Source organism: Tursiops truncatus, chromosome 2, assembly GCF_011762595.2.
Source record: "Tursiops truncatus isolate mTurTru1 chromosome 2, mTurTru1.mat.Y, whole genome shotgun sequence".
NCBI lineage: Eukaryota > Metazoa > Chordata > Mammalia > Artiodactyla > Delphinidae > Tursiops > Tursiops truncatus.
In genome coordinates, this window is record NC_047035.1 from 68524203 (window position 1) to 68549245 (window position 25043).

At 36.7% G+C, this 25043-nt stretch overlaps 1 protein-coding gene across 2 annotated transcripts in view; it reads left to right on the forward strand.

Moving 5' to 3' along the window:
* Positions 1-25043, forward strand: part of PRKD1 (protein kinase D1) — a 334673-nt gene that overhangs the window by 148089 nt on the left and 161541 nt on the right. For both annotated transcript variants that reach the window (XM_073800594.1, XM_033851225.2), the window contains exon 2: positions 24474-24612. In XM_073800594.1, the coding sequence (XP_073656695.1) occupies positions 24474-24612 (139 nt within the window). The remainder of the gene's footprint in view (positions 1-24473; positions 24613-25043) is intronic.

The window sequence follows — 25043 nt, forward strand, 5'->3', positions numbered from 1 at the left end:
ATGGATTGATTAGTAGATGATGTTGGGAAAATTGGTTCAGCAATATGAAAAAAAGGAAACCTCATGCCTTCTTAATACCATATACAAAGACGTACCTCTTCCAAATAGGTGAAAGACCTAAGTATGAAAGGTAAAATTGTAAGTTGAATTGAAGAAAATTTAGGAGACTATCTTGTAATGGAGAGAGGGAAGAAGGCCATCTTCTTCAAAATTTCAAAAAGCAAAATCATAAAATGAAAAACTGATGAATTTTATATAATCAGTTGTAGGATTTCTGCTCATCAAAGGATACCATGGACAACATTAATAAGCATGTAGCTAAACGGGTGAAGATATTTGGAATATCTAAAACCCAACAAGGGACCAATATATAGAATACAAGGAGTTTCAAAAAATCAACTGGAGAAAGAAAGCAGCACCAATAGAAAAATAGGCAAAGAATATGAACAGCTAATTTATAGAGGAAGAAACCCCTAATGCTCGCAACCTCAGATTATTTTGTAATTAGATAAATGCAAATTAAACAAATTACGAAATGTCATCTTTCACCTGTTAAAGTGAAAAAACATTAAAGTTGGATAATGCCAGGTGTTGTTGAGGATTTGTATAGTTAGGAAGCCTGAGGCACTGCTGGTGAAAATGTGTGACGGTACAACCATCCTAAAGAGCAGTCTGGCACTATTAGTGAAATTAAACTATACAAATATTGTAACTCAGCATTTTTGGGTACAGATATCCCCCCAAATCTTCTTGCACTGGTATATGAGGAGGCCTGTATCAGGAAATCCATTGCAGCATTGTTTGTGGAGAAAGCAAGTTGGTAGAAATACGGGTGTCATCATTAGAAAAGTGCATAAGTAGATTATAGTGGTCATCAAGGAATATTATGCATCAAGTAGAAACTGTGAATTTGATGTGCATATGGCAACATAGATACATCTCAAAAGCAAAAAAGAAATAAAATGATTACTTTGCATAACACTGTTTTTGCAAATCAAAATATATGCATATACATACAAACTAAAGATACCCATGAAACACATTATGATGGCTTTCCCTGGGGTGGAGAGAAAAAGGAAATAAGTTGTGGGTATAAAAGAGAAGCAGAAAAAAGACATATCCCAAGGGAAGCAGGAAGCATAGATATTGTAAAATTGAAGAATGAATCTTGTCTGGCCAAAAAAAGCCAAGTGTCTACTGTCTCAAGAATGTTCAAGAGATCAGGACATCAAAAGTAGACTCTAATAGGCAGAGTATGAGAGAAGACTGTGTGAACACCAACCTAAGGCACAGCACTGACTTCATTTATAGTCATTATCAAATCAGCCACCCAAAGACCTGGGCCCCCCAAAATGTGGAGAAAATGGCTAGCTACTTAAATTTAAGGAGAAGGTTTGGCAAGCATTTGCAGAATGGATTCTGAAATATCATGGCACAGTAAGCCAGAAACTAATCATGTCACACATAGAAGTTTCTCCCTAGCTCTGATAAAATTGGTTTCATTGTAATGCTTTCTTTCTTTCTGGCTTTTCTTGCTCTTCCTGTTTCTTTTATATGCCTCCTAGTTTTTTCTGTACCATCATTCACATTCCTTGGCTGTGTCCTGTCACAATTTTTTTTCCACCACATCAACTTGCTTTTTCCACTTTTTTCCTTGCTCTCTGTATTAAAAAATAACTGTTATTTCTCTTTCTACACTTTTTCCTGTTCCAAACAGTCATACAGCCTCTGTCCCCATTTCTTTCTACTAAGAGATTGTTTTTCCTCAGCCTGTAGATCTATCCTGCACACCTCCCACACTGTTTTCCTAATATGACTTGGGGAGGAAAATGGTAGGAGGGAATAAACTACTAGGTTCCTTGATCTTATTTTCATGCACATATTTTAGCAATAGAAAGTAAATGTTACGAAAAAACTCAGGAAATCAGAAAAGTTCATTTCTAAATATACTCCTTTTTACGTTTTAATTTTTGGTACTGTAGGTTGTTCTTTGATGATTTCACAGAAATGAAAAGATTAAATTTAATCACTGTATCAACTAATCTCATTTTTCAGCCTTTGACCTCATGTTAAGTTGGTGATGCCCTCATGGATCCTCAAAAAATGAGGCCCACATGAGAAATTGTTACCTGATTCCTATTTCTAATTGATGAAAACAGTTCAAAGAGCATGGATATAATAATAAATTTTAAAAATTGATTTCTCACTTCTGGGGAGGAATGCAAATAAAAAGTCCTTGTATTTGGAAATCCACCTCCCCACCCTACCTCCCACCATTATTCTAGCTTTCCCTGCAGGTGTATAAGGAAGTAGAAACCTACTTTCACTGATTATGTCATCCTTTTCCTATAGAGCTGAGCAGCTTTCTCTTGGGGAAAATAATTTATTATCTTTCTTTATGATGTAGAAATGGAAGAATCTCTTTTCTGTCTCAGCCTTTGGGAGCTCAGGGGACAAGGTGGCATGTTATCCCATACTCAGTAGTGTGCTGGTAAATGTTTAACACCCAACTCTCTGAAAAAAAAGTATTATAAATTTTAATGATATAAAAGGTGTGGCATATAATTTACAAATAATAATAAAATGTACAATATCCTTTATTATAAATTCCAAATAGCCAGTTATATCTCACAGAATAACTTTGTCTTTTTTCCGCCTAAACTCTTGCATCCTATGGATGCAACCTATGGTTGCAAATGATGAATAAATATAGTTCTGACATGACTGTTGGTTTATAATTTTTTTATATGAACATGAAGATGAAAATGAAACAACAAAGGTGGAGGTCAGAACTTCACATGCTCATCCGTGACATGAATGAGTTCTTTGCTGAGTCGAATAGCGGTTTTGAATACTGGAAGAAAATTTCCTGTGTGTGTATGTGTGTGTGTGTGTGTGTGCACGCACGCATGTATGTGCTCTTCACATGGCAGTGGCAGGTTTCAAGGGTAGCAAGAGAGGACAGACTCTAGTCTCCAGAGCTTGAATCACGTTTGCTTACATCATGTTGGCCAAAGAAAGTCACACGGCCAATCTCAGTCAGAGTGAAGGCACTAAAAATTACAGGGTAACTGAATGGACATGGATACAGGGAAGGAAATAATTGCCAGTCATTTTATGTATTCATTCTATCATAGATGCATTCAGCTGCATCACAGAAAACCCACAGAACGATGTTAAACTATAGGGACATGTAAATGTATTTAGCACGGAGTTTGTAGGTAGGCATTTCCAGGGTCTCTTCTACTGCTCCACAGTATCAGGTTGAGGGATGGTATCTCTGTGGTTCTCTTGGCTTTATCCTCTTTGTCATAAGATGGCTGCCCACATTCTAGACATCATGGCCTTATAAAACTTTGAATAAAGGCAGAAGGTATCTGAGAGGTCAGGGCAGTGAGAGAGCTTAATTTGCATGACCCATCCTTTCATTAGGAAGGAAAAAGTGTTCCCAGAAGCAGCCAGTAGACTGCCCCTATGTGTCATTGGCCAGAATTAGGTCACATGACCTCCCCTAGCTTTGGGTGACTGGGATACCAATTTTCAGGCTTTCTCCAAGAAGGATGGGAATAGCTCTGAGGGATAGGCAACTATGACTGAGCAGGACCCATTAATAGCCTAGGATACTATAATTAAGAGTCAAGTCAGTATCCCCTCTCATGCACTTGTATGACTCAGTTCAAGGATTAGAGGAACAGCAGAGTTTAGTTTGCATAGCTTGGGTCATGTCATCACCCCTTTACCAGAGGAGGAAATGAACTGCTCCTTTTTTTGTACATCTAATGGACCAAAGATGTGATAGTAATTTCCTCTACCAAAAAGTGAAATGCTATTTCTCCAAGAGAGGGATGGATATAGAATGACAAAAACCACTACACCGCCATCATAGGACATATTCTCCATTATGGGGGATAGATCTTTTGAATGGGAAGATACACTTTTCTGACTAACTAGAAGTAACTTCTCTGCTACATCACATACTCTCCTGACACAAAAATGTATGATTTGAAGTTATGGTAAGCTAAATAAATGTTAAAATCCATAGATGATTTTTCACAAATTTGCTTTGCTAGAATGAACTGATTCTCTTCCTGGGTGTCCCTTGGTTCACATTTGTTAGAATATTGATCACACCTCTGAGGGAGACTTATAATGAACTGTGATGCAGTGAACCTTGTTCCATACAGTGCAAGGACGAGGTAATAATTCCTTTGGCAGTTCCTCAGACTGTGCCTCGTGATACCTCTTTTATTGTGATCTGGAATACATTTTTCTAATATCTTTTGCTCTGTAATTTTTCATGTGTGCATGGTATACATACCAACGAATTCTGCCAGCAACTAATTAAATTTTCTCTAAATCAATCTTGCACATGCAGGAGGAAAATAAATATTTGTGATTAAATAGGGGTTTAGAGGTATAGGGTTTCATCTTTCAGTTGCTGTTTTTATATTGTCTCCTTGTCTTATTTATTATTTTTTTTTTTTGCGGTACGCGGGCCTCTCACTGTTGTGGCTTCTCCCGTTGCGGAGCACAGGCTCCGGACGCGCAGGCTCAGCGGCCATGGCTCACGGGCCTAGCCGCTCTGCGGCATGTGGGATCCTCCCGGACCGGGGCACGAACCCGTGTCCCCTGCATCGGCAAGCGGACTCTCAACCACTGCGCCACCAAGGAAGCCCTCCTTGTCTTATTTACTAGTAAGTAAGTATAGGGACTTCCCTAGTGGTACAGTGGTTAAGAATCTGCCTGCCAGTGCAGGGGACATGGGTTCGAGCCCTGGTCTGGGACGATCCCACATGCCGCGGAGCAACTAAGCTCGTGCGCCACAGTTACTAAGCCTGCACTCTAGAGCCTGCGAGCCACAACTACTGAAGCCCACGGGCCTAGAGCACATGCTCCACAACAAAGAGAAGCCACTGCAATGAGAAGCCCGCGCACCACAACAGAGTAGCCCCTGCTCGCCACAACTAGAGAAACTCCGCGCGCAGCAACAAAGACCCAACGCAGCCAAAAATAAATAAATAAATTTATTTAAAAAATAATAATTATAATAATGTCGATTATTTATTACACTTTACTACATGCCAGGCCCTGTTTGACAACTTTACAGACAGCCACATGATTTATTTGCACATAGGTAAGGAAGATGACACCAAGCATGGGTCAGTAATGACCATTAAGTAATTGAGCTAAGTGGGCCTGACCTGTTTTTCCTGACCTCAGATGTGTTCGTAACCCCATGGTTCCATCTTGGTGCTGGGAACTGTACCGTGGTGGAGGAAGCACCCCAAATCTGTTGGTAGGAAATGCGTCCCTGGAGGAGCGACCCCTATATACCATCCCAACACGGACACATGTACACACATACAGACGTATCTGGTGTATGTTCCAACCTGAATAGGCTGTAAAATTGTATCCTGGAAGGCGGATCACAACCCATAGCTGATTCTTTCCTGTCTCTGTAACTGCCTGCTTGCCACCCCTCCATTTTTCTCTCCTCCTTTCCTGTGTATTTGAAGAATGGGGCTACAGTCTGGCACATAATGTGGTATGAGCTGGCTGGCTAGAGAGTGGGAGAAGAGATAGCAAGCAAAGTAATTTTAGGAAAACAGCAGAACCAAGTCCTTCTGCTGTACAGTAGCTTTTTCCCCCTCCTTAATTATAAAGGGATTACACATATGTAGTGGAAAGTTTGAAAAATGAAAAAGAAAATCTTTCACAATCCCATTCCTAGATATATCTACAGTTAATGTTTTTCGATTCTCTTCAAATACTTTTTCTATGACTGCATTTAGTTTTAACAAAATAAGGGCGCCATTGTCTATATTATTTTATAATCTTCCTTTGCACTTACTGGAGCATCAAGACAAATTTCTCACAACATTAAATATTTCAGGTGGGGGGTGGGATGAATTGGGAGATTGGGACTGAAATATATACACTAATATGTATAAAATAGATAACTAATAAGAACCTGCTGTGTAGCACGGGGAACTCCACTTTGCTGTACAGTAGAAACTAACACAACATTGTAAAACAACTATACCCCAATAAAAAATAAAATAGTATGACTGTTGGGAGTAGACAAGTCTGGATGTAAATCTCCAGGCTATCATGTACTAGCTTTGCGTCCCTGGAAAAGTTGTGTCCTCCCTCTTAAAAAAAAATAAATCAAATATTTCATTTCCCACTCTCCATTCGTTTGTTCGTTCATTCAGAACGTATTTATTGAGAACTTCGTATATGATTGGCCTTGGATTTTAAAGGTGGCATAGTGGTACATTAGAGTGACTCAATTTATTTAATTTTCTATTAATGGCTATTGATTCACTCAATAGACAAATATATATTGAGCACCTATTATTAACCTGGCCTGTTCTAGGTGCTGAGGATATAGCAGTGAATGATGCAGATAAGATCCTTGCTCCTTGGAAGTTACCCTGAGGGAAACAGTAGTCAGTCTCCATGTAAATATATGCACAGGACAGGTGAGGGCCTGTATGAGATCTGTTTGCATCAGATTTCCATCTCCTTGATATTTGTCAAAAGTCTGGTTCATTGATGGTTCTTGCCACTCCCATGTTCAGTGGTGACATGGATTAAATTCTCTTTATACAATACTGTCCTTTCAGTAGAATTTTTCAAAATGAAACATTAATGTTTTCTGCTTCATCTGCCATCTTGAACCAGAAGGCTTCTTAGCTTAAATGATTAGAAAGGTATTTCCTAATCAAATAAATATACTCATATTTCTTTCTGATTTATTTATTTAACTACTTATCTTATATTTAATTCCTTTAGTATGTATTTTGGTTGGTTGTAGAGATTTCAATTTATTTTTCCCCAATATTTTGAAATCCATGATCATAGTACATTATATGTATTCAGTAAATTGTAACTGTTACTCTAATTATTAATAGAATCAGAATATTCTGATTTCTATTGGGAAATATTTCAAATAGTAATTCTATAGCCAGATTACACAGTGCCCATAGACATATTTGTTACATTAAGTATTTGGAGTGGTTTTGGCATATATGTTTAGGAAGAATTGTATTTTTAAAGTGTAATTCTTTGAAGCTACTTACATTGAAATTATATAAAGTATACTGGCTGTAGGAACTTACAGAATGGAGTGAAGAAATTGTTCCAGAGAAGCAGTGAAACAAAATCCTAGACAAAGTCATGTCAATTCACAGATTAATGAAATATATTAATAACTGTTAGCTGTGAGTAGTATTAGTTTACATTTCAGTAATGTTCTCCAGATCAATAAAGTGTGTCATTTCATAACTAAGAAAGAAAATTATATTCTAAAGTAGATGTCAAAATAGCCTATTCTTAATAGTTTTGAAATAAATGAAAATTTTCTCAATGAATAATGAGGGGAACTAGTGTGAAGATGTGCTGTTTATGGAGCATTCATTCAACGATTGTTTATTGACTATCTGCTCTGAGCCTGGCCTTGTCCTGGATACTGGGATAGAGCAGTAAACCAAACACATAGTTTGTGCTCAGATGAGGTCACGTTTTAGTGATCAGAGAGATACGATACGTGCACGTGATGAGATTATAACATAAACATATTTGGGCATATACCGGTACCAGATGGTATGTGCCAGTGGACTGTTAGGTGGAAGAGTGTTTCAGGCAAAGGGAACAGCAAGAATGAAGACCATGAGGCAGTGTGCCTGGTAGTTGAAACGCCCCGAGAAGAGTGACTGAGGGGAGAGTGGAGAGTAGTAGTTGATAAGAGAGAGAGGTGAACTGAGCCAAGATCGTGTCGTTTTCTATTGATTTTGCGAATCAGCATATTTAGTTTTCCTTGCTTAATCTAAAGTTTTATAGAGGTGATAAGGACAAGATTCTCTGATAAGTCAACTGAGGAAATACCCATAGTGGCACAAAAACTGAGAATTAGGTCCCGGATGCCTGGAGTTTCTATATTGGGGAAACATGCTTCTCCAGTGTGAGCAGTCTGCCAAAGTCATTGTAAACATTTGAGTGTTCGAATATGTCTGGGCTGTAACCTCTGCAGGGAAAGGAAATCCTGATTTCTAAAAATAAAGACTGCTTTTATTTTAAGAGTCAAAGGGGAACAGACTGTCCCAGTAAATACAGGCCATTGGCATGTTTTAATTGTGAAATTAGAACATGAAGAGAGATCATCACTTTAAATCCGTGGATCGCTAGATACCACTTTTTTTTTTTTTTAGACACCACTTTTTAAAATGTCTCCAAACATATTTTATAACCTCCATCGAGAAGTCATGAATTGGTTTTCAGTATTGATAGGTTGGTAATGTTAAAGGAAAATGAAACAATAGTTAAATTCCTCTAATACTTTTGTGAGGTGAAATAGCTCGCTTTGTTGTGACTTATAAATTTATTCATGCATTCAGTACTTCATACTGAGCACATACTATGTACCAGACACTGTTCTAGGCTCTTAGATTATAATAGCGAATAAGATGGAAAAAGCCCCTGCTCTAATGGAACGTATATCCTAGTTGGGAAACAGATACTAATTTTTAAAAATGAAGATAGATACATTATATAACTTCAGATAGTGATGACTTCTCGGAAGCAAAAGGAGGCAGGATAAAAGAAATCAGTTAGAGGAGCTGTCGTTTTACTTAGGGTGGTCAGGGAAAGCTTCACTGAGGAGGGGACGCTTGAGCAACATGAAGGAATTAGTCATGTGAACCTCAGGAAAAAGAGTATTTCAAGCAGGAGGAGGAGAGCAGGTGCACAAGCCCAGAGGAAGAATTTTTTATGATTTATTTGAAGAACAGTAATGGGGCCAGGGTAGAGGAAGAGTGGTAGAACATGAGAGCAGAGAGGTAATAGCTGGGGTAAGAGCACTGTGGGCTCTGGTTACCACTGTGGGATGGTTTTAAGTATGAAGACAAGCCATCAGAGGGCTTTGATCTGATACTTGTTTTAAAAGGATGACTCCAAGTCCTGTGTGTAGAATAGACCGTGGGATCAAGAGTAGAAGCAGGTAGCTTGAGCAGTTATTGGGTTTTGGATGAGAGATGGTGGCTCGGACTAGGGACATGGCAGTGGAGATGGTGAAAATTTTTAAATTTGGAGTATATTGTACTTTTTTGTAGAGCTAACAGAATTTGTTGATGGATCACACATGAAGCAAGAGAGAAAGAGGAAACTTAAAGATGTTTCCAAGGCTTTTGACCCAACAACTGAATGTTGGTGCCATTCCTTCAGGTGTGAGCAGCAGGGAGGACATCAGGAGTTCCACTGTGAACACGTGAACGTGAAGACCTCATAGATATATCTGTGCAGAGATGTTGAGTGTTGTTAGATTGATCGGTCTGTGTTTCGGGGGAAAGCTCATTAACAGAGATGGACATTTGTATCACCAGACTCAGAGTACGATGGTACAAATGTCTATCATCATTAAAGCCAGAAGACTGGATGAGGTCCTCTAGGAGAGTGATTATAAATAGAGAAAATAAACTTCCTGAAGAATGAGCCCCGAATGCCGTAGCATCTAAGAGGTTGGAAAGAAGAGAAAGTTTTGGTAAACATGACTGAAAAGTTATAGCTTATCAGGTAGGAGTAAAAGCAAGAGAATGCACTATTGCAGAATCAAGGGAAGAAGGTGTTTTGAAGGAGGAGGAAATGAATCACTGAGTCAAGTTCTGCTGAGATGTTGCCTATGAGGACTGAAAGTCACCCATGGAATCTGGCAATGTGAAGGTCATTGACAGTCTTAAGAGATTGGCTTGAGAGTAGAGGCTGGGCAGACAGCTTGCCTGCAGTCACTTCAAGTGAGAGTGTATGCATTGAGCACCAGTACTTCTTGTGAGGAGAATTTCTCTAAATGGGATGAGGGAAATGGGATGGACTTTGGAGTGCAATACATCTTGAGTGTTTTGCTGGCAATCTGAATCTGATTGTTGAGTTTGAAGTTTCATAAAGCATGGTGTTCTGATTCTTACCATGTTCCAGTCTCAACTAATGAATTTCCTTTTCTATGAATTTGAAGTGAGATATCAAATTTCTTTTGATTCTCATTTTCTTGATTCTCTGTGTTCAGGAAATTACAGTTTGTTTTCAGTGCTAATATAATCACTATGGCACACATATATATAGTGAACTTTAAAATACCGTATTCAATTCAAATGTTTGTTTTAATTTTTATATGCACTCATTCCCTCCCAGTGAAAAGGAATATGAATTAGTGCAGTGACTGGATCTAGATGAAATGACGTCATCACGGGCTGCACTCTAATAAACTCCCAGTTGCTTTGAGAATACATTAGAGAATTTTGATAACTTGCAGTTGCTGGGCTATTCAGATCACCCAGATTTCTCAGATTTCACACTGTAAACTAGATTCCTTTCAAGAGGATTTTACTCTCCCCTCTTTTAAAGGCAAATAGAAACTTATCTCAAAATGTCTCACTTAAAACATGTTCCACACTGACTACCATCTTTACTGTGCTGTGATTAGTATAAGCAAATTAGATCATAAAATACCAAGGGAACAGGATGAAAAATGGCAAGAAGTTAGCTTTTGGGGGATTGTCTGTGGTGACTAAGATAAAGTCATGAATTTTAGGCAGAGAAAATAGAGAGGATATCTTAGATTTTCATGAAGGTGGGGACTATTTGTCTATTGTTTACAACTGTGTCTCCAGGCACCCAATAAAATAAAAATATAAACTTGTACTGGAATAACTTATGTCACAAGGTATTAGTGTAGCTATTGGCAGGCTAGCTATCATTGTTTTTCTTGGAAGTACAAGTTATTTTATATTAGCATACATATGTATTTATAGATGACCTTTGAAATGTATGAAAAATGAAAGAAACTAACCTACTTAATGTTAAGTCATAGTATAAGGTTTCACCTTTGTATTCATCTGTACTCTCTACTCTAAATCAAAGAACACAAACAACTATAGTTGTTGTTTTTTTCCCCTCAATGTTTCATCCTTTACTTCCACCTCACTTGGGATCCAGTGTACTTGCTCTCTCTCACCAGTTTTCAGATTTAGTATTTGCAAGTTATCTATATCTGCCTTTATGAGCGACAGTATCAGAAGGTTGGTCAGTTTTGCTGGAAATATAATACATTTCTCTATGACCCAATAACTTGAATCAAGGTCCAAGGCATCACAGATATTTGTAAGAGCCTTTGCAGGTATCTTTTTAATATAAGCTTAGACAGGTCTTTGTAGCTGGGGTCAAAACCTTTTCTTGACAGAGAACTCAGCTGAGGACATCTGGCCACTTAGAAATGAATTGAAAGGCTAATTTATTAAATGTTACTTCTGGTGGGGTGGCAGGTGGTTTTATTATCTTTGGCCACTCCTGACTCTTCCAAAAGCTATAGCATTCTTTCCAGAAGCTGTATAGCATTTTACAAGGGGAGAAAAAATTCTTTCCTATCTTGGGGAACATCAAAGTAAATGAGAGAATGTTTTAATTTTGATCCTATAAATCAGATGCACTGCCTGCTTATCAGTACAAAGAAGAAAAAAAAAATACACCAGCTCCTTGGGGATTTGGTTTTAAGGAAATGAGATTTTTATCCATGGAACCAAAGGATCATTAACAGCACAATCAGAACAATGGAATTCCGCAGTATGGACGCCAACATCCAAATCTATGGCCCTTGCTGGGTTCTAGTACAGTACTTGGAATTAACGCAGTAACATTACAGTATAAATAAATACAAGGAAGGGAGCTGTTTAAAAATCAGTTCATTTATTTTCACCAAAAATAGGTTAGTTTTGAAGAAACATATCTTACATATAATGAATATATGTAACAGAAAGTTCACAAAACTGGGAGTGAAGAAGGTCTTAGCCTACCTAGCCTTTTGAGTTCCAGGATGTGGCTAGAGTCAATTAGAAATTACATGAGCTGTATTGGAGCTACAAGGAGCCAAGGAGAAATAGCAGAACACTGAGCATGCCTGACGTATGCAGCTGAGTTGTCCCCCCTCTGGAGTTTTTGATGAAGAACAGAGTGGCTGGAAAATCTTGCTTTTATTATAGCTAACTTACTTATAACTAAATGTTGTAATTATTATCTATAATAACGACAACAGACACTTATCAAGCATTTACCGTGGATCTGGCCCTATTAGAAATACTTTACATATGTTCATTTAATCGCTACAGTGGTCCTGGGAGGCAATCAATCAATAAACAACTAAACAAGTATATGTGTGTATGTATTGAATATATATATGTATTCATATACATGGATGATGTATATCACATATATACACATATAGGTGTCAAATATAGAAATATGATTTGGACACAAGTTTCTTTGTACACATTAATTATGATAATGTGCATGGTGGGTTTTCAAGAAGGGCATAGCGTATGACACATTTTCCAAATTTATTTCAAACCTTATTGTCATAGAGCTTCTCATGGAGTAAATACATACGCTTTGAGAGATATTAATTTAGTCATTGAACTCAGGTCTAGGTCTAAGTCCAGGGGATTCTTAAATGAATGAGTGTTTTGTTGGGTTTCATGTGGTATCAGAGCTACAAAGCAGCTCCTGCCGCAGGCTTTGGACCCAGTGCGTATGACTGTGGGATCTGAAGGGGTGATGGCAGCAATACTTTTTTCTACCCTTAATCAAAGGAGACTTAGAGCCATTATTTTTAAGGATAATAAAGAACATGTAAGATTTCTGCACAGATGCTTGCTCTGCTGGGAACTCCAGCCTCCTGCCACCCTCCATCTGAAGTTACTGAGTTTGAGCATTGGATCTGAGCTAAAATGTTATCTCTTCAGGGGAGTCTTTCCTAATTCCCTGCCTAGTCCTTTGTCATAGTCCTTGATTATATGCTATCTTAGAATGGCGCTCCATTTCTTTATAACATTGATCTCACTGTGCCGTTACACTCTCATTAGTGCTATATTGCCTCATGTCTGTCTCCCCTACTTGTGTTCTCCTGCTTATACAGCCTCCCCTGACTTATCTCATGACAATGGGGACCATCTGTGGTTTGACTTATCATCATATCTCTAGCTAGGGACACAGTGCCTAAGTGTCTGCTTCATTCCTGAGTGAATGAAGAACCATGAGCCCTTGTGGTGTGCCCAATATCTGTACCTACCTCTTGTGAGAGGTATTCTGTGTGCTGTGGTGATCCAGGCAAGCTCTCGTCATGAGTGTTGGATTCATGACATCAGCTTTTCAATTTCATTTGGAAAGCCAGTGTCTATACTCATTCCTTTTTCCTCTAAGGCATATCATTCAGATAGCTTTGGTAAGAAAAGTATTTTACCTCCAAACTCTTAGGAAATGTCTATTTCTGTATTTATGACCTGAGGTTCTGTATTTATGATCCAGGAAGTTCTCCTCTCTTCCGCATCTATCTCCAGTGTTGTTATAATCCCTGATTTTTACATGTACTTAGATCTATCCCATTATTCTTTTTAATGAAAATTACCTAGAATAAAATTAATTTAGTAAAATTAAACATTTTATAACATGACAGTAAACAGTTAAAAAGGAGATGGTTTACTTATTTATTTAGTTATTTTGCTGAAGATTGATTTTTTTTAAACTGACTTTCATAAATTGGTAAACTGTTTATGGAGTCCGATAATTATTTGAAGTTAGTACCATCTTTAAGGATTACATATATACTTTGTTGCAAATGTGTGCTATTAAATCAGCATTTCCTAGTCATTGGCCTATGTATGTTTAATGTTAAAATTTAGTTTTAATATAATGGAAAATTATACTTCCTGCATCTGAAATACAAACCCAAATTGTGTACCCTAATAGAGTTAGCCTTTCTTTATCATCATCAATGAAGGTGGTATTCAGATGTACAAACTTAACAAATAAGAGTACATTTTATTTTTCAATTTTATTTTAGATAATTTAATGGAAATCTTTTCAAATGTATTATTCAATACTATGTATATGTTTCTTTTTATCTAAAAGGTCAATAATTCTGTAAATATTAGCTGCAGTTCCATGTAATGCAATACTCCTTTGAGGGTGGGATGCATAAGGCTAACAGCCCCTTGTCTTAATGACCTCAGCCAGTTTTTCTGCTGCTGTAAGCTGCCATTCTGCTGTCAGCCAGCCTTCAATGAGCTACCTCACTGTCACTACCCTTTTAATGACTTGTCTGTCTAGTAAGAACTGGAGATTGCCAGGGAGTAGCTGCTACAAAGCTCATTAAGCCATTTTACCTTGGTTTGTTCAGAATCCAAAATCTGGAGGCCTGGGTCTGTACTTTCTGGCCAAGAAAAGTGCTCAGAATTTGCAATTGTGAGTCACTGTTTGCTGGACATTTGGCTATTCTTCCTGCATTTTCTTTCTAAGAGAAGCAGAACTGAGAGGAAAGATCAAGGAGTATGTTTTAAGAGACTAGACCACTCACCTTGTTCTGGCATTACCTAGCATTGCCACCTTGGTAATATGTTCTGGGCATCAGTCTTCTTATCTCTAAATGACAAGATACATAATGCAGCAGTTTTTCTTTTCCAAAGTTAATGATTCTTAATTTTTGGTAAAACCTTTTTAGTTGCTGTCACAGTCTTCATTTTATCCAGTACATGCATCAATTATCGTTAGTTCATTAATGAGCAAACATGTAACCTTATTATGCAATGTAAAAAATCTACACTATGCTATAATGACAGTTTTATTCAGAGTGAGACAAAGAGTGTGAAGTACATTTTTTTCCATTTTCAAGCTGCACATCCACACGCCTAATTACTGTTGTGTGAATAATTTCACAGTGCCTACTAAGACTTCTAATAGCTATCACTGACTAGTAATCTGTCAAGCTATAATGCAGGATAATATGTTTTTACACAACAATGGTGAGGCTCTCATTAATTATTACCACCTATAATTGCTTGATGTGAACCTTTATTCTAAAACTTAAAAATTATATACAACAAAATAATGATTTAAAATACTTCTAGGAAGTCTATACGCAGACGTTGCAGCATTAGAGTTAATGATGTATTAAGTCATTTCTTATTGCTTTTGTCTTTTTAATAGGTGACATATTATTCAAATTGAAATAGAATAAAAGTCTCTGCCAACAATTAAGCATCACACTTAGTCACATCTGCTGCCTTAAAGATAAGCATATAATTTATTAGACAGACTTCTTTAGCAATATCTGATACAGAACGTCAATATATGCCCAAAGAAGAAGAATTTATAGTCTAGCTTTATTCTCCAACGATATTGCAAGTTCAGGTTTTATGCATGTTCTATGTCTTGTAGTATATCTGACTTTCAGATCTCATAATCAAAATCTACCATTTCACCTTTAATCTAAACTTTAATTCCAGAAGATTTCAAGCAGACCTCTTTTTGATAAAGTATATTCTTTCTTTTCTCAGATACCTTATTCCTTTTACTTTTTTACTGTAAAACATATAGAGGGCAAGGCTAAGATCCAAATTTAAAATTATGAATGAAAATGATTGTTTAAACAAGGGAATTTTGAATTTAACAGAAACGAGAAGGGCTAAGAAAAGGAGGTCTAAGCAGAAGAAAATCCGTGTTTCAGATTCTAGATTTGCCTGTAGGAAGGCAAGAGTGGAATAAACTAAGGTTCTGTCTTGAATGAGAAAAGGAAGTTTTTGGCGGTGGAGTGGAGAAAGGAGGACTAACTAGAGTGACTTGTTTCTAGGTTCGGACCTTGAAGATTTCTGAAGTTGATAGACCCCTGGTATTAGGCATACCTTTTCAAAGGCAGCATTGGGTTTGTGGAATGGGGAGTCATATGATTGCAGGTGCTTATGTGAGAGAAGAAACGACAGAGGAAGCAAGGCAAGGATTGTGATCGTTTGCCAGGGTGATCTGCATTTGGACAGTACGCCCATGGCCCAGAAAATAGCAAAGTCAAATGGAGAATGATGCTCTGCAGTGGACAACAGTGCCGTTTTTCATGGGTGGGAAATGTATAATGAATCTTCATAAAGTCAACACTGTAATTAATCATTTAGTCTTTATTTCAGAAACTGAAATTTTTCATAGGCTTTTAAAAGCTATTTCATGAAAGTAGGTATTGCAGATTTATTTATATGAATGACATCTTTCAGACTGACAGATGAATGATTCAACCAGGGATCTCTAGGAAAATAGATTGCCACTAGGAAAGATAGTAAAGTGCTACCTTTAATAGTAGTTCTTAGTTATTTTGATTCAGCGCTATTCATTTTCTGCCCAGCTTGGGTGGCATTGGGTGGAGGAGGGAGGGAGGGGAAGAAAAAAGAAAGGTCTAAAAATTTTTTTCTGGTTTCTGTTTCCTAAGATTACATTCAGACACTAGTCACATAGCTATGTGGTCATAGTGTGGAATTCTTTTCAAGTGCCTCCTTTTGAGGATATGAAATCACCAAATAAAAGATCCTGTGCCCAAATTTGAACACATTTCAGAACTATGCCTGCAAATAATACAGATTATTCGCTTTTTCTTTTATGCTTTCGTTGACACATTATAACTTGTGTTTCTAAGTGAAAATTTAGTGTTCATGCTTTTAGTGGACTTGAACAATCTTATGATTTTTTTTTGTCATTATAGCTGTAGTGCTATGTACATGACACTCACCCAATGTTTATTCACTGTGTTGTTTTTTCATTTACTTAAATTTTTATACACTTAAATTTTCAATCTGTTATTAGATGCTTTTTTAAAAAAGGGGATAGGTTTAATTTCCTAGGCAAAGTTAGTAATACAAGTTTATGACTCGTGTCTTAGTTCTCGCCCATGAGACCCCTTGGAAGGATCCAACTGATCTTAAGGATCTACTGCTTTCAGAACCATCTTTAAGTGCCTGCCCTTTCCTGCTTTTTACAGCTCAATGGCCGCATCACTCAGGTGCAACTCCTCCAAGGGAATCCAGAGATCACTCAGGTGCAACTCCTCCAAGGGGAATCCAGAGACATTTTCACCCAGTGGTTTAGGAATTCTCGTTAAAATAGTTGCTTACAAGGTGTCCATGTTGTCCTGTACTCCAGCAACAAAGGGAGGGTTTTGGTCAAGCTAGGAAGCAGTAGCACCTTTTTAATTTCTTTGCTCATTAAGGGTGACCAGTCATGGCACTACTTGTTGTAAACAGGAGAGTCCTTGGAAAATGACTTGGGAATCATCTTTGATGAGAAGAGTGCTGTATTCACCTGCCTGATGTGTTCTCTTATTGAGCAGAAAAACTTAATTTCAGGACTTTCATCACCTTTTAGCAAAAGTAAACTGCAGTGTATTTTCATTTCCTAATCAGGCCATTTCTCTCTTTCTTTTTCTGCTTGACTGAGTCATGGCTTAATTTATTTCTGATATTGCTCGTTCCTCGCCCTTTGCGATTGGCCTCAACTGTGGAAGAGCACCCTTTGTTCCCTAGAGTTCTCTTTGGCCAGGTCACATTTCAGCTACTCATTGAAACATATATTTATTCTACTCTGGAGCACATTGTCTGGCCAGCCAAGAATTTATAGTGAAATGTAACAGTAAATTGTGCTCTGTGGTCAAAAAATGCCAAATGATACACACAGCAGTACAGAGATTTCCAGTGTAGGGTAGAATTAAAGAGCTAAGGACCAGCGCCAGGATTGTTGGCCATATTTTCACAGTGGCCAGGTTTGTTAGAGTCGAACTTGGAGAGAGCTTGAAATCACTTATCTCAGATGTTTGGGCTCACGACCACAAAGCCTCTGAGAAACACAGAACTGATCTTGTAATAAGCTCCAGCTGAGTGTACAAGCCTCCGAGCCTTTCTGAAAGCCTGTTTAGTTTAATGAGGGTTTTCAGATTTCAAAGCTCACACACCTTCACATAAAAACAGATGATTATGACCAAATTAGGGAATGTTGTTCCATGAGTGTTTTCCCCAATATGTTCTCTTCTCAGTTGTCAGGCATTGTTCCTTCACACTTTTCACCTTCCAGGCATCATTTTTAAATATAATTTTTGAAAGTCTTATTGTATATAGTTTCCATTCAAGCAGAATGTTACATTACATAAAAGAAAAGGTTTTCTCTTAACAGGGAAAGACAAATAGGCATATATTTTATTCTGGTCAATAAAAAAAAGGTACAATCTTAAAAAAAATCGAACCCTTAACTTCTGCTGCCATGACAGCTGTCCCGAGAGGCTATATCTCCATGTTCACCCCTGTGCCCTGCTTCACAAGGCTCTACAACCTGTTTCTGAATGTCTTGTTAATGAAGAGAGAAAAGCCATGTCTGTGACCCAGTAGGAAGGAATGTGGGAGAGTGGCTATCCACACCTCAGTCATTTATATATTGGACAAACAACCTTCAAGAACATTTATAACACTAACTTCATTTTTTCAATTTAGCCTTTTAAAATAATAGCTTTAATGTGTGGCATATATTGGTATTATTCTACTTATTCTGATTTTTCCAAATGTTTTCTGAGTCACCCTTAGAAAGAAACATAATTGGGATGTGAGGCATTCAAGCCTTACTTGAATACCAAATCTTTGATTACACTATACCCATGGTCTTACAAAGAAGCACGACACAGAGTGTGATGTCCACATGTCAGCAATACAGGACCACAAGGGAATGGTATATACAGATGTCCAAGGGACATGTGCATAAAGGCCAGGTTGCGCTGATGAGCCAGCAGAATCCTTGTCTCCTAAGCCCCTCTTCAGTATTCCCACCTATTCTTCCACCACACAGGCTCATTGACAAGGTATTTGTTAGACGATGCAGTAAAGTTTAGCTCTTCTTTGGGGAAACAATTGCTGTTTCATCTCTTCCTTTCCAGCTGTTATTTTCTATTCACTCCAGCTCAAGTACTGAATCTCTTGAATTTTCTCTTCTCTCTTGAGTCAGAATCAGCTACCCATGATTTTTGAAAGAATATGGTAAGAGGAAGTGTGCATTAATTAGTGTATTATATTTTGAAGAACATTTGTATTCCAATCAGGGACAATCCTTTAACAGTTAAAGTTTAACTCAGGATAGGTCAAACTATGTTTTGAGAGTTATATGATAATTATTAATTTTTAATTCTTATTTCATTAAATATACTTTGCATTTATTTCAATGTAATATTAAAAATGTACTCTTACTAACTATGGATGTTTTATTTTTCTTTAATTTACTTTTCTTGCAAATGCTATTTGCATAGAATTAAGTAGTCAAAAGTTTGGGTAGAAAAGATCGGTATTCCATATTTAAAAAGCACATGAGACTTTGGCTTTCATTCACAAGGAATATCTGGTATGGGACATACTCACCTGCCCCAAACAAATAGAAAATAATACAAAATACATAAAATACCTGTTATAGACACTGGCCAACAGGCAATGCAGGGTGACCCCTGAGAAAAGGAAACAAGCAAGGTAGGTATTACAGTCATCTGAGGTTTAGTGCAGGGAGAGAGAACCCAAGAAGAGCCTAGTTCTGTGGCTGCATAGAGGAGACAGGTAATAGAGCTCAAGGTGCCCAAGTCAACAGAATTTTTAGGGGAAGAATACTGGAAAGGTAGGACCTATACAAAGGAAGAGCTCCAGAAATCTGGTTAAGGGTCCACTTGAATATTAGACTGAATACAAGCCCATAGGGTAAAAATCTATAAGGCAGAATAAAGAGCAACTGTTGGGAAGCTCTGAAATGAAAACTTTTCAGAGCCCATATAGGGCTGAGAGATGGTCTAGTTCCTACCAGACAAATAGAAGAGATTTCACTGAACATTTGAAGTGTTCTATAGAGATAAAGAGTCATGCATTAGTAGTGGGACTAAATTATCCCTAGAACAACTGTTATTCTAGAGCTGCCATAACAAAGCTTAAAAGTAAGCCTTGAAAAGATAAAGCCAGTCTGCAAGTACCTTAATGTTTTGCCAAAACAAATATCAGTGTTCTTTAAAGGAAGACAACAACGTACAACTGCTCACATTAATTCATAAAATCTGGCATCTAATTTAAAAAACACAGGTATAAAAAAGCAGGAAAATGTGACCCATAACCAGGATTAAAAGAACTAATAGAAACAGTTCAGAAATGATAGAGGTGATGGACTTAGCAGAAAAGAACTTTCATGGTTACATGAAAATATGAGATGAAAGACTTGTACACTAAAAGATCTCTGAAAGAAATTTAAGCAAAGGCAAATAAATAGAAAACATCACATTATCATGTATTGGGAGAATTAATATTGTTAAAATGTCCATACTACCCCAAGCAACCTACAGATTCAATGCAATCCCTATCAAAATCCCAAGGCATTTTTTACAGAAGTAGAAAAAACAATCCTAAAATTCATATGGAATCACAAAAGACCCCCAAATAGCCCAAGCAATTATGAGCAAGAAAAATAAAGCTGCAGGCATGACACTTCCTGATTTCAAAATATATTATAGTAATCAAACAGTATGACATAAAAACAGATATATAGACCAATGGCCAGACCAATCAAGCAAAAAAGAGAGAGGACATAAATTACAAATATAAGAAAATAATAGACATCACTACAGACATTAAAGAGTGACAAAGGAATAATATGAAAAAACTTTTTGCCTGTAAATTCAGCAACTTGGATGAAATGAATTGGTTCCTTGAAAGATTCAAAATGCCAAAGCTCACCTAGAGGAAATTGAAATCTAAGTAGTGATATATCTATTAAGAATATTGAATATATAATTTTAATCCTTCCAAAAAAAAGATAATTCCAGGCTCAGATGGCTTTGCTAGAGAATTCTACCAAACATTTAAGGAAGAATTTATACCAATTTTATACAGATCTTCCAGAATATGCAAGAAATGAACCTCAATCCATATTTCTTACTTTATTAAAAAATTACCTCAGAGTGGATCATAGACCCAAATGTAAAACCCCAAACAATAAAATTTGTGGAATAAAACATAAGAAAAAACCTGTTACCTTCGGTTATACAAATATTTATTAAATATTAAACCAAAACCATGACCCATGAAGAAATTTTGATAAATTGGGTTTCATAGAAATTAAAAACTTTAGAAAATAAGGGGATGAAAAGACAAGCCACAGACTGGAAGAAAATATCTGTGAAACACGTATCTGGTGAACCGCTTTTATCTAGAATATATAAAGAGCTATCAGAACTCCACAATAAGAAAATAACTCAACTTTTAAAATGGGCAAATGAATTGAGCAGGTGGGTCTGTGTGTGTGTATGTGTTAAATAAGTACAAGGAATGATACTCAATATCATTAGTCACTAGGGAAAAGTAAATTAAGACTATGAGATACCATTATACACCTATTAGAATGTCTAAAATTTAACAACCCAACGTTGCCAAGCGCTGTCAGAGATGCAGAGCAACAGGAACTCTCATGCGTTGCTGGTGAGAATGCAAAATTGTATGGGCACTTTGAAAACGGTTTGGCAGTTCCTTATGAGGTTATCCAGATACTTCCATATGCCCCAGAAAAATAAAAACTTAAACCTCTAAGTGAACGTTTATAGCACCTTTATTTGTAATAGTCAAAAACTGGAGCTAACTTAAATGCCCCTCCACTAATTGAGGAATAGATACACTGTGGTCCATCCATACACACAATGGAACAATCCTCAGCAGTGAAAAGGAGTAGATTAATGATGTATGCAACAGCATGGACAGATATCAGCTTCACTGCACTAAGTAAAGTCAGATTCAAAATTATGTATGTACTGTATGATACCATTTATATCGCATTCTTGAAAAGACCAAACTATAGGGACTGGAGCTGTTCTGTATCTTGGCTGTGTTGTGTATACTACATATACGGCATGTGGTTATGGTATACATCTTTCAAAACTTTCAGAACTGCACACTAAAAAGGGCAAATTTTACTGTATGTTTATTGTACTTTAATCAGCCATTTATAATAGCATAAAAATATAAAAACTTAGAGATAAATCTAGCAAATATATCTAAGACATGTACACTGAAAACTACAAAACATTTTTGAGAGCAATTTAAAGGAACCTAATAAATAGGGCGATATGCCATCTTGTTCATAACAGAATAGAAGTCTCCACATTGTTAAAATATAGATCTACCCAAGTTGATCTATGTTTCAATGTAGTATCATGGAAAAATCACAGCAGATTTATTTTGTAGAAATTGACAAAGTGATTCTAAAATGTGTATGGAAATTCAGAAGACCTGTAATATCCAAAGCAATCTTGAAAAGGAAAAAGATGGAGAGCTTACACTAACTGAATTCAGGGTTAGTAGAAAGCTCTAGTAATAAGTATAATGTGTTATTGACGTTAAGATAGTTATATACTCAAACATATATTTATATGCCCTGGAAATTCTTTTCCTAGATATTTACTCATAAGAAATGAAAACCATATACCCATCGAAACACTCATACATAAATGTTCATAGATTTATTATTTGTAACAGCCACAAATTGGGGGAAAAATACGAATGTCCATCTGTGGGTGCACAGATAAGCAGTTATCCTAGATCCACATAATGAAATGGTAATAACATAATAAAAACAGGTGAATCTCAAATACCTTATGTGTAAATGAGTCTCAAAAACATAATGAGCAAAAGAAGCCAGCCAAAAAAAGAGTACATAGTGCATGTTGTATGATTTCATTTGTATGAAATTCTATAGCTGGCTAACTAATCTTTGCTGACAAAATAAAACTGTGTTGAGTCAAGATTGTGGGTAGCATCAACTGCAGGGGGTACAATAAAACTTGGGGGGTTGATGAAAATGTTTCATGGCTCGGTTGTGATTTTGGTTTCATGCGTGCCGGGGCAGGAGTCAAAACTCATAGACTTATATCCATTTTATTTATTGTAAATTACACATCAGATGAGGTTGATTTTTAAAATAGTACATGAACTATTTGTTGCTGTAGTTTAGAAAATGGTATTTTAGTTTCTCCCTTTCCTTGCACTCTAATAATATTATTGGAGAAATTACCAAAAAAAAGGAACTATTATTTTTGTTTTAATTAGCGCAGTGGAACAGTGACATCATTTCAGCTGTTACATTTTATTTTACAGAAGCCAACTTTACTAAGTGATATGCAGAAGTAGTTTTAAGCCTGGTTGTCAGCAGACTCTTACGAGCAAGAGGATGTTCTGTATATACTTATTTTTAATTCACACAAAATGTCTTACATAATTGTAGCCCCTAGTTTTATTAATAAGAAAAATAAGGAAGAATGCATCATATATTGTATTTATCTTCAGAAGATCTCATATTCTGGACATTTCTTCATGACAGTAGCTCCTTAAAAGTCAACCTTTATTGACATACGTGTCAGAAATATCACAAGTTTCAGGAACAAGACAATTTTCTCTCCTTGACTTATGACCTTTTTCCACACATGGCAAATATCAATTTATAAAAGAAATAACAACTGGTAATTATGTGAAAATATCATATACAAGAAAAGAGCCCTTTTCACATACGTATTAGCCTAGGTTGTTTGTTTTAATAAAAATATTCAATGCTAATACAGACGGATCTTTGCTTACACTGTTCCTGAGATTGTGGTTTGTGATAAGTTTGAAGTTGGCTTTAAGATTCTTAAGGATGTTCCTACCCTTTGATCAAATAATTCTACTTTTAAGATGGAATTCAACAACCAGGACTATGGTTTGAATTTAGAGTACTTTCTTGCATTAGAAGGAAGAGGAAATGAAAGGAATAATATTAATTGTTGATATTCTAATAGTTATTGTTAATATCGGAATTTTTTAGGTTTCTCATTAGAAAATATCATTCATTTAGCTTTCATTATATGCCTGCTATTGGGAGATAGTCTTGAGTAATAAACTCTTGGATTTATCCCTGTGAGGAGAATATAAACTATGTATACTTAAAACGAATTGACTTCTAGCTATTGTACTTGTCTATTTAACCTAGATTGCATGAAAACTAAATGCAATGTATGGGCAGCAACAAAAGGGAGAGTTGGGTTGTCTCCTCTGGTGCTTTCCGGAATCAAAGAATCTAGATAACACCTCTGCCCACACACAGAACATGTTTAGATTTATTGAGTCATCTCTTATTTTTGAATATGCCAAAATGGACTGACCGTTTTTTTTTTTTTTTTGCAAATAAATTGCAACAATATTTGTAATGGAATTGTAACAAACTCCCATTTTAATGTAATTGAATTGCTATAAATCATGTGAAAATGCACAGTTCTTACCACCTGTTGTATTTCTTAACTGCCTTACTGCCAGGACTTTCTTTGAATCTTATCGCAGATTCTCTTGTTTTCTTGCTCTCTAATTAGAAGATCATTTTGTCATTATTGCCCTTATGATATGTGATTTCTTTCCTCCTGCTTTGGAGTCATGTCAATATCAATTTGGCCATTCATTTTTATTTTTTGATGTTCTAGATATTTTGAACTTTTCTAATTAGCTTGTGTTGGTGCCCTGACATTTGTTTATTTGGTTTTGATTAAATTTAGGAAAATTTTGACATTTAACCTGTTGTGGTATTTGTATTTACAGTTCCCTGAATGTGGTTTCTATGGAATGTACGATAAGATCCTGCTTTTCCGCCACGACCCTACCTCTGAAAACATCCTTCAGCTGGTGAAAACGGCTAGCGATATCCAGGAAGGCGATCTTATTGAAGTTGTCTTGTCAGGTAGTATACTTTTTCCCTCTATCCATAGATAAATAATTTGTATCTGGAGAATTCTTGGCCATACGTTTTTAAGGCAGCATAGAAAGCGTACATCAAACCCGGCCCCATGAGGACATTTTAGGGCTCTGTCTATATGAACTTTCAAAATTATTTTGAAAAAAGCAAAAGGTTTCCCTTGAATTGGCTGTTTCCCTAGCCAGTCCTGTCCCAGTCACTTCTCCCAACTTCACGCTCTCCCCAGGCTTCCAACAACACACATGAATACCTTCATGCATTACCTTAGGTCATCTGGAAGAGCAGTAAAAGCCAACAAAAACAAACTCACCAATGGTGAAGCTAAGACAGATGTCAGGGCCCCAAATGTACTGAGTGTCTGGAAGCCAAGGGCTAGGGAACGATTGCTTTAGTCGAGTCAGAAATCCATTAACTAC